Source organism: Aedes albopictus, chromosome 2, assembly GCF_035046485.1.
Source record: "Aedes albopictus strain Foshan chromosome 2, AalbF5, whole genome shotgun sequence".
Classification (NCBI taxonomy): domain Eukaryota; kingdom Metazoa; phylum Arthropoda; class Insecta; order Diptera; family Culicidae; genus Aedes; species Aedes albopictus.
The window spans coordinates 66,380,319-66,391,521 of record NC_085137.1 but is presented as its reverse complement, the minus strand read 5'-3'; the positions used below and the strand labels follow the sequence as shown (position 1 = coordinate 66,391,521).

General features: G+C 39.7%; 1 protein-coding gene across 6 annotated transcripts in view; it reads right to left on the bottom strand.

Annotated features, from left to right (window-relative positions):
* Positions 1-7,494: 7,494 nt before the first annotated feature.
* LOC115265604 (protein Wnt-6) overlaps positions 7,495-11,203 on the bottom strand; it is a 78,624-nt gene continuing 74,915 nt past the window's right edge. For all 6 annotated transcript variants that reach the window (XM_062849763.1, XM_062849762.1, XM_062849764.1 and 3 more), the window contains exons 4-5: positions 8,543-9,120; positions 7,495-8,476 (exon numbers count right to left, since the gene is read on the bottom strand). In XM_062849763.1, the coding sequence (XP_062705747.1) occupies positions 8,015-8,476; positions 8,543-9,120 (1,040 nt within the window). In that variant the 3' untranslated portion in view covers positions 7,495-8,014. The remainder of the gene's footprint in view (positions 8,477-8,542; positions 9,121-11,203) is intronic.

Genomic DNA, 11,203 nt, shown 5'->3' with positions numbered 1-11,203 from the left:
AATTCTGATCTAAGACCCTCCCAAACCCCCGAAAACGCCCTTGAAGCCCCTCCCCTCCTGTAACACATCCCCTCCTGAAACTTCTTGAAAGCCATCTGAAACTCCCTCCACATGACCTCCTTTAAATCTCCTAGTAACTCACCTTCTTAAACTTCTTTGCTATCTTGTACTCCATTTAGGTAATGAACTGAATCCATTTAGGTAATGAATCCATTTAGGTAAAAATTCTATTTAGGCAGTCCCGACTCGTTACCTAAATGGAGGTTTGGGTGTATATACATATGAATGTTTGCAATATAAAAACAATCTTCCGCATAATTTTAGTAGACTTCAAACGCTGTTTCATATTGCATAGAATAAAACGAAGTTTTTTTGAAAGCTGGCAACACCGCTGAACTGTAAATAAAAATTTTAATTCACTATTTACAAAGGGCATGTTTGGAGTAACATATAGATTGTTTCAGAAATTAAAAAAAAAACACTTTTTTTTCTAATAAAAAGATGTTTTGATGATTTTAACCAATTGTTTTCACAATACAGTATATTGCATTCAACATTTTTACATTTCATGTGAACTGTCATGATATTTTGAAAAACAATCGAGTTCTTCAATTATTTATTTCATCCCTAAAATTTTCATTTGCACAAAGGTTTTTTCAACATTATTTCTTACTAAATTCCAAAAATTATCTAACTTTTTATCACATTCGCTGCCTCAATAGCTTGTCTAAGAAATGCCGTCATCAAAACCTGGGAAAAATTCATGAGGTCATTTCCATAGCATTTTTATGAGATCAACTTTCTTATTTTTTCAAGGTTTTTCTATGCAACGTAATGACTTCAATACAGTTTATTAGCGTTTATGAACACATTTCATTACAACTAAGTTTTTATTTGCAGGTCATCCTATCCTTCAGATGGCAAAGCTTGTCTTACTATCAAAGTGAATATAATAAACAGTTGTTGAGGTATTAGATTGCTTTACGTTTGTTTCAGCTAGTGTTGTTAAAAATTTTGCTACTTTTTTCTTGCATTATGGAGGCTTTTAATGATGATTCTTGGCATTTTTTTCCAGCCAAAATCTCTCTCTCTCTTCTTGGCGTAACGTCCTCATTGGGACAAAGCCTGCTTCTCAGCTTAGTGTTCTATGAGCACTTCCACCGTTATTAGCTCTCAGTTCCTCTGCCAATGACCATTTTGCATGTGTATATCGTGTGGCAGGCACGAAGATACTCTATGCCACGGGTTCCCAACCGGTGGTCCGCGGCCCCCTGGGGGGCCGTGAAGCCAGTTCAGGGGGGCCGCGATGTTACTAAAAACATTGTAATATTTTTATACTATTTTGTGCAAATTATAAAAAAAAAAAAACAATTTTTTATACCGCTATCCACAAAAGCCACAATTTGAGGACTAAATTTTCAATATAAAACGCCTGCAGATGAAAAAAAATTTCGGCTGCGCCGCTATTTTTCAGTTACGGCTGAAATTGATTGAACATAACATCATTGTTCACGAAATGTGAGTGTCCAATAAAAAAAACGTATCATTGATCGTCGAAAATCCCTCCCACAGTAAATTTCTGGCTACGTCACTGTACCCAAAAAACTTGGTTTCGTTCATATAAATCTTTTTTTTTTTTTCTAAAAATTTCCATTGGGCCCCAGATGTTTTGACAATTCTCAAAGGGGGTCGCCACCTCAAAAAGGTTGGGAACCCCTGCTCTATGCCCAAGGAAGTCAAAGAAATTTCCTTTACGAAAAGATCCTGGACCGACCGGGAATCGAACCCGTCACCCTCAGCATGGTCATGCTGAATACCCGTGCGTTTACCGCCTCAGCTATATGGGCCCTTTCCAGCCAAAATAACTTCGGCTAACAGAAAAATTTCTTTTCTTATCGATACAGTAATTTCCATAATGTTTGTTTACAGAAATGTTTCATTTATGAGAGTTTTTATATTCCACTGTCTTATATTTCATGACCGTTTTGTGCAACTTCCATTTTTGAACTTTTGGTTTACAGATCTTGATCTTTTGCACGAAATGGTAACAAAGTTGGTATTATTTGTATCCTTAGAGTGTTAACTACATGACCTATTAGGAACGTTCCTGCATATAACTCTAAAATTAAAATGACAGTCAATCGTTAGTGTATTTATAATTTCTGAAGCAATCTATACCACAATATCAGCAAGTTATCTACATTTACCTTGAGTACTTGTCTATACAATTTGTTTCTTAATAATAATCTCTGCAACTGGCAACACTACAAAATGTTAAACATCGATCAACACGATTGTTCAGTTAAGATTATGTAGAAGTCAATCTTTAGCGTCATATTTGACTTCATTTAATAACACATGATTTTTGTAGCAGCTGGCAACACTGGTCATGCAGATTCAAATTCAAATTCAATGTCACAGATCCGGTGTGAGATAAGCAATTCTAATATTCGACAATGTCATAATGAGCCTCAAGTGCAGTTCACTATTTCACATTGCGACAGAAAAAAGAAATTATTGCTGATACAGATTCAAACATAGCTCCTTATCTCTGATATGATGTGAGATACGCAATTTGAATGTTCGACAATGTTAAAGTGCACCTCAAGTGCAGTACATTGTTCCACGTTGGGACACAAAAATTATATTATTGCTGGCAACACTGATCATTCAGATTTAAATTTGGCTCAATATATCTAATATGGTGTGAGACAGGCAATTCCAATGTTCGATAATGCTGTAGTGCACCTCAAGTGCAGTACATGGTTTCACATTGCGACACAAAAAAAAGGTTATGGCAGGCAACACCGCCCATGCAGATTTAAATGAAGCTCAATACAGGTCCGACTCGATTATCCAGGTGATTCCAAAAACAATCACCCCGGATAATCGAAATTCACGGATAATCGAGCCATACTTTTTTCTGTTATTGTGGATGGTCTTCAATCAAAAACATGGAAGATAAGTTGTGTGATGTTCTGGTACTTGAATTCAACGGCCGACAATATTGCTATCATATATTTTGAGAATGGAGATTAAGGAGAAAAACCCGCATACTAAAAATAATTCTTGATATTTTCGAAATTTCCTATATTTTTGCAAACAAAGCAAACAATTATTTGATGCCCCGATAATCGAGCTATTTTTGCCGGAGAATCGAATCACGGATAACACAGCGAAACAAAAAATAACTTTTGGTCTGTCTCTAGAGCAAACTTATGTGTCTCTGACAGATTTTGGGCCACTGAATCCGAATCCAGGCTCAGATTTGCTCTTGCACGTCACAATTTTAAGCTATACACTAATTTATAGGGTAAAATATGCGATTTTGGGCTTTTTTGACTGCCAGCCATTAAGCATGGAAATATTTTTTTTAAACAATCAAAAGGTAAATTGCTCAATTAACATCTAAACTAACGACTCATGCAAAATATTTTGTTTTTCCAAATCAAATTTGATAGTTTTAAACGATTCATGTTAGGTACGATATTTCCCATACAAGTCACCCTCCAAAAGTTCCATGCAAGTTTCGATACTAACATAAAATGCTTAAATCTATCAAATTTGATTTGGTAAAATGAAATATTTTGCATGAGTCGTTAATTTAGATGTTAATTGACCAATTTACCTTCTGATTGCTAAAAAATATTTCCGTGCTTAATAGCTGGCAGTCAAAAAAGCCCAAAATCGCATATTTTACCCTATAAATTAGGGTATAGCTCAAAATTGTGACGTGTTGGAGCAAATCTGAGCCCGGATTCAGATTCAGCAGCCCAAAATCTGTCAGAGACACATAAGTTTTCTCTTGAGACAAAAAAATGTTGCGCTGTGTATTCGAGTCCAACCTGTTTCTCAGATCCGATATGAGATAGGCAAATCGAATGTTCAACAACGTTATTGTACATTGTTTGACATTGTGTCACAAAAATTATGTTATTGCAGATAATATTAAAGCATTTCTGGAGGGAATCCCAGATTCCCCAGAAAAAAATCGAAAGACATCCCGGAAAGACATCCTGAAAGCCCCTGATGGAATGCCGGAAAAAAACTGGACTAATTAGTAAAAAAAATCATAATGGATGAACCTAAAGGTTTACCGGAAAGTTTCAGGATAAAGGATTTCTTTTTAAAGAATCAGGACTCTGCTAGGAGAATTGCTAGGAGAATAATAAAAAAAAATCCCTGAGTAACCTTCGCAGGAATCCTGAAAGGAACTCCCGGAGAATGTTTGGGGATGAATGTTTGGACAAATTTCGGAAATAATCCTTGGAAATATATTTCTGCTTGAACCACGAAATTTCTTTGGAGGCACAAAAGAAGCAATCCTTGAAGGAACCCTGAAAAAACATTCCTGGTGGATTTCCGAGAAAATCTTTCAATAATTCTTAAGGGATAAAAATAATCTATCCTGAAAAAATGGATGATATCCGGAAATTCCCTTGCATTATGCTGAGAGAGTTCTCGATAATGCTCTGAAAATATCCCGATCTATCCCAGGAAAGAATTCTGAAAACAATCCCTGGAGGGTTATCCGAGGAATCCTTGAATAATAAAAAAAATCATGGGCATGGATTGAGAAGAAATATAATCGAGAATATTTGGAGAAGATCCTGAAAGAATCTCTGGAAGAATCGTAGGCGGAAATCCGTAGAGAAACATTCCAGAGAGAATTCCTGAGGTAATTCCAAAAGGCCCCTAAAAGAATCATTGATGAATTCTTGGAAGGAATATATAAAATAATATTTAAAAACCTTTAGGAACAATGGAAAAAAAAATAAAAAAATCGCGGTTCCCTGGAAAAATCCTCTCAGTTCAATACAGTGGAAGTTCTCATAAAACACTAAACGAAGAGCAGGATTTGTACAAGTGGATATGTTACGCCAAGAAGCAGAAAAAGAACATCCAGAAGAATCCCGGAAGGAATCCATGGAGAAATCACTGAGAAAATCCCTACATGAATTCTCTTTCTCGTTACCAAGATAAAGAAGTTTCAAACTTTACTTGATAACTAGCGCCACCTAGCAGTCAAATCACCAACTAATTGGCGAACCCCCAGAATATTCAAGAGCTTTTGAAGAACTTCGTCAAAAACGATAAATGTATGTCTGCTTTCGATCCCGAGATAGAGAAGTCCTAAATTTTACTTTAAACTTAGCGCCACCTAACGGGGAAATTACCAACTAATTTGTGAATCATCAGAATGTTCTTGTCCTTCTAACTTTGCCGAAAATGACACATGTTTTTCTACTTTCGTTACCGAGATAGATAAGTCTAAAATTTTACTTTATCACCAGCAGGGTTGGTCATCACTGAGGAGAAACGAAAGATAAGTGCATTTTTCTCACTTACCACATACGGTTTGCTTGATCAGGATTTCTCTTCTGATTTTCACTCTTCTCTTGCCCCGCACTTTTGTGCAATCTCGCCGGAGTGAAAGAGAATTGTTTTCTCGTACATCCGGCAAACAAAGAGCAATTTTAAGGCACCGAAATATGATCAAAAATACAGTCTGATTACGATCGTTCCGACCTAGTATTGCAGGATACACTAGATATGAAGTTTTCAGACTTCAGGGGTTTTACCCAGCAATACTTGTCCGTGCCATTCCGTCCATGAACGTAAGCTTTTTGGGCGTATGAAAATCGTCTAGATCTACGTGTATCTGAATGTATAGAACATTCTAGGTGGTATGGAAAAGTTTACAAGAGATGGAGTGATACCCTAAAACTGATCTACGTTCAGGTTTACCCGGTTCATCAATCGGCTAACTAACCCCGATGAAAACATTTGTCGTCCGCTGGTAGTAAAGGAAAGTTTATGGGAGTCAGCTAATGTAGAAATGGTCGTGCCGTACTCCGTGCTAGGAGCAGCAAAATATGGTCCCATTTCTAATGAAGTGCATCATGCGGTACTGTGCTCTATGGTCTCATGTAAATCTGGTAAATTGATGAAAACACTAGCACACAAAGCGAATCCGTCGAATGTCTGTTAGCTTCGAAAGTCAATTTCTTTTCGGTGCTCCGTTTGTCGACGAGTTTATGTTACCTTGATGCCATGACAACCTACAGCTTTTCCAGCGCGACACTCTGTAGATAAAGCGAGGTATTTAAATACTGTGTGTGAACGGTAACTGCTCCACTCAAAAGAAAAATCATGGTGCACTACGCACTCAGTCAATATTTCGCTTAGAGGTGCGTGTGATTCTTCTCTTCGCACAAAAGAGCGGCAAGGCACACTTCTCTGGACTGCACCAAAATCTGCACTTTTTAGGCCAAAATGTGAGAAATAACCAACTCTGATCACCAGCACCACCTAGCGGAGAGATCACCACGCAATTGAAGAATCACCTCCATGTTCCTGTTCTTCTGAACAACTTTGCCGAAGATGACACATTACTATCTGCTTTCGATCCCGAGATAGAGAAGCTGAAACTTTACTTATTAACTAGCAACACCCCCAACTAAGGACAAACATCTTGAAATCCCGCTTCAACAGTGTATCAGAACTTCAGACGCACAAATCTCCAGAAGCAAGCTTCAAACAACAGTACATGTTATTATTCTGTTCTTGCTCACTTGTAATAAGCTTCGAATAAAAAAAAAATCAGGTGCGCTGGTTATGTTTACGAAGAGATTTGTGCGCTCGAAATCGTGAGTAGGTGCCAAAGTCGGCCATTGTGGCGGCCATTTTGGGGTTTTAACAAGTCTGTCCTTAACGTACGGTCTTACGTAGATCGATCAGTGTTGCCATCTGACGTGATAATTCCAAATAGTGAATGGCCACGCATGATAGCCCTTGGTCAGTACTTAAACTTTGCCTAACACATGGAGAAGGTAAACAAGCATCTAGTATGTGTATGTCAATAGAAGTTGGTAAGCGCTCTGATTTTTCCAGACAAGAAGTAATCGCTTGATGATAAAGTGGAGACCATATGAGTGCATGTCTCCATTTAAGCGCATGTGAAATGTGCGCATATCGCCTCCACTTTAACATCTTATTCAACACCTAATACGATCACTGGTTGACTGGGTTTTGTACGTCCAATCTAGTTTACGCCCTCCGAAAGTGGACGTAAATTAAGGTCGGAGTGTATTCTCAAAACCAGTGACATATTTTTCAAACGTTTGTGCCTTTCTGTTCGTAACGATTTTTTATGCGTCATTGTATTCTGGTGAATACACCCTTCATGAATAAATACATCTGGTCACCTTCAGAAGCAAACACTCGAAATCAAAGATCATTTCCCCCGTTGGCAAAATATTACGACCATAAATTGCGATCACGAGAACGACGCCAACCGACCAAATGGGTACAAGACTAAGAACAAAACTGCTCTTTGCGGCTGGTCGAACACACTTACAACTAAATTAATGTTGTGACGATACTGACTCTGAAGGGGGCGCTATAAAGGGGTCTGGCGAGGGGCGAAATTGGAACAACTTTTCCGCATCGATCGCTGCCGTCGTCGTCTGGGAGGTATTTTGCACAAACGAGTGAAGACAGGACCGCATAAAAACGATATTAATGGTTTGATTACACTCTAGCGTTGGTCTTATCACGCGATATTATAAATTTGGCTTTCTTAGGCGTTGATTGGTTGTTTGTGTGGGTCCGAGTGGCACGCCAGTTGGGTGTTTCTTTCGAATGAATAGGATCAACATTGGAAATTTTGTTCAAAGCATTGGTTTAACCACACTTAACAATAAATATTGCCATCCTAGTCTACTTATTAGTCAAATGCTTTTTAGTAATGATCAATCCTAACATAATGTTTAAAGCTTATTCAAAGATCTGGTAAGTCACACTGCGCCGTCAAACAACAATTTCTTGGGTTTGCTTCAAAAGGGTTTTCAAATTTCAAATTCTAACTTGCATACTTTTCTAACATAACATTACAGCCAAAATCACTTCTAGAACAATACTCGTTTCCTCACTGTTGTCACTTGGATCAGTCTTGCCGGGTTTTCGCCTGAAGAGTTTCCATTCCTAGTCTGCCATATCATGTCCACCTTGTCTATTTACAGGTGTAGACTTCTTTTATATCTATACAAGTACTACACGTCACCTCGCAACACCACTTGAAGCTACACTTGCAATTCTTCTTGACCTCGACCTGCTTCCTGGTCTGACCACGTTCGCAGCACATCAAATTGCATCCGTCCACGCCATTCGACGTAATGTTACACTCCCGTCCATGTGTCCCCAAGGAGCCCGTCTTCGAATTAGGTTCACAGAAATCATCCGAATCCTCGGTGTACACCAGATCCCGTTTGGTTGGAAGCTTGATCGATGGGTCATCAGGCATGAAGCTGTGGCCATCGTTACGCGCTATCACCTTGGTTGCACCGTCAAAGTGCTCCTTTAGCCGGGCTCCAACTTCCGAAAATGGGGGCATCTTCATCCAGCAGGTTCGCATGGTACAGGAACCGGACAGGCCGTGACATTTGCACTCCATTCGCATGAATTGTTTGACCGCCTGGTGGAGTAGTAGAAACCAAGATAGAAACTTTAAAAAAGTCATTCACATTCATATAAAACTCACCAATCGCCCGGCATTGTTGTTGTGCAGCTTGACCAGCGTCCGAATATCGCTTTTCTTCCGCAACCGAGCATCCAAGAAATCCTTCGATTTCCTAAACCCAAAAACCACATTGTCATCACATCCACCCCACTCCCAGCTGCCCTCCTTCCCCCCAACGGCAGCCGCCTTCTGACCTTGCAACGTTTTCAAAACGTCCTTCTTGTTGGCACCTGGTGCGGCCAGACTATTATAGTTGAAATTGCTATTGACATTTCGATACGAAGTAATCAGCATCGTGTTGCGAGTGTTCACCTTCCGCCCTCCCGGGCCAGCTCCATTCTTGCCTCCCTTGCGTCCACCATTTTTCTGACCGCCACCGCCGCCGCCAGGACCCGGCCCGGGTCCATCGATTCCGCCGGCGCCGAGACCAGCGACATCGCCAACCCCCGCACCAACACCTTGCGGATAGTTCTGGACGCTCTTCTTGACGTGGTTCTGGCAGGAGCATTCCACCAGGTCGCCCATCGTGCAGGCCTTGGTAACGGCGTACGTGATTCCGGCGGCTGTGATCGCGTGTACGAACGCCGTCTCGCGGGTATCTGCGAACAATCCAGAACAAGAAGAAGAAACCAAACCCAAATCGTTAATACAAACGTATGGCGTGTGAATTCGGAGGCTCCCGACCGAAAAAAAAACAGGCGATAAGACGAAAATTGAAAGTCAATATAAATTTTCTGTTGAAGGGTATTGATAAAATAAATATCGTTTAATTAAATTATGTGCTGGTACCACTTTGGTCCGATGCACTGTGGACAAGGATTTATTGTTTAGTGACTAAAACCTACAGAAAGCTACATTGTTTCATGATCTGAATTCATTCTGATGAGTGATGCGATAGGCTGCGGGACCATTTAAGCAGGGGGGGGGGGTCCTATTTTGGGCACTTTTCATTTTTAGTCTTGTTTATAACCCAGTCAAATTAATTTTATAAGAATTGGCTTGAATGTTTGTATACATAGAGTTTCATATAATATATCTAGCCGTGTCCAACAAATAAAATCAATTGGTATAACACTGACTGAGTTATAAGCGGAATGCGCCCTAATTAGGACCCCTTGTCCAAGTGATATCACACACTATATGCATTGTACATCATCAGGTTCATTCTCGGTGTATTTTTTATATAGCTTTATAAAAAAATCGGCATGTCTCAAAATTGATCAGAAGCAAGTTTAGACTTTTATTCCGGGCCCGTGGCATAGTGGCTACACGTTCGCTTCATAAGTGGATGGTCATGGGTCCGATCCCAGCCCGGCACTTGCAATTTTTTGTCAGTTGCTCATCCCCCCGAGAGCGGCTGACACGTGACCCTCTTCTGAGCATATGCTCTAACGGATCCGGAAACATGGATATCAGCTAACGGCAACTCATAATGGACCCCAATCGGACTGGAAAAATAACAAGAGTCACACATCAACATCCTCGTGCTCATCATTCTACCATGGACAGGGTAAAAAAGTGACAGCAGCGCAAAGGCAACCAGTTCAATATAGTATAATTAGAATAGAATACATTTAGACGCTGTACAAAAAGTGTAAGTGCAGCTGCCAGTTGGAATCGCTCACGCAGTGCCCTAGTGGACAGAAAATCTATAAATTAGGTTAAGGTGACTTGGTGCATCACAGAATTTTCATAGGAATCATTGACTTTTTAATTTTCAATGATTGTTTGCCTCGCGTTTTTGAAGTGATAAAAAACGGGTAATTTTGCAGTCACGCAGTAGAAAAAGTATCATCACACTCACCACGAGTGAGCATATGGGATGATACATTTTCATCCGAATTTGCGCTTTGGTAACTGAGTTTTATCACTTTGAATTTTCGAGCGAGATTTCAATGATGCTGATGACGCACTACGCGTCGTTAAGTGGTTGGAGAATAAAAGAAAATAGGACTTTCCCCCTTAGTTTTCGGCTAAGCACGCAATAAACTGTCGGACGGTCTAGTGTGTGGGTGTGAACAACGTTAGTGTCATTCCCCTTGTCTGCCCTTTCCCTAGCAGACATCAGTGACAGCAAGCTTCATGCCAAGGGTGTCATTGTGAGACTGCCTCATTGAGGAGTGGAGTTTTGGTGGAATAAGTCGCATTAATCGTGAATCTCGTACAATGCCAAGTGATTCTACTGCAGTTTGCTAAGATGGTTGGGAACGGATTATTCCGGTGAGATACACAATACTCCTATAGTGCAATTTTTTTTTGAAGTTTTTATCTTGTAAATTAACCTTTGTACCGACTTTTCGAGTCCTCTTAGCAGAATACCCTCTTCCAATGAGTGCAGTTTCGTACCTTTTAATTCCGCCCTATTTTGCTTACCCTTCGACAGATACGCGTATTTCGACTACTTCTTGTATAACTACAACGTAGTTGACGATATTCTAATGTTTTATTGCGACAAAAAATTTACTTATTCGCAAAAGCGTGCGAGCAAACTCGTCATGTGTCAAATGAATTCGCATAACTGTGTACTGCGATGATTATACGACTTCGCTTGGTGCTTTTCTAATTATGTCAGTTTAACTCGCATTGAAAGTATGAATTAACTCGTTAAAGTGCGCATAAGCCAGAAGTTATTGGATTATTATATAGTTCAATACTGAGGCGACAAGATTTTTTTTCGAATAT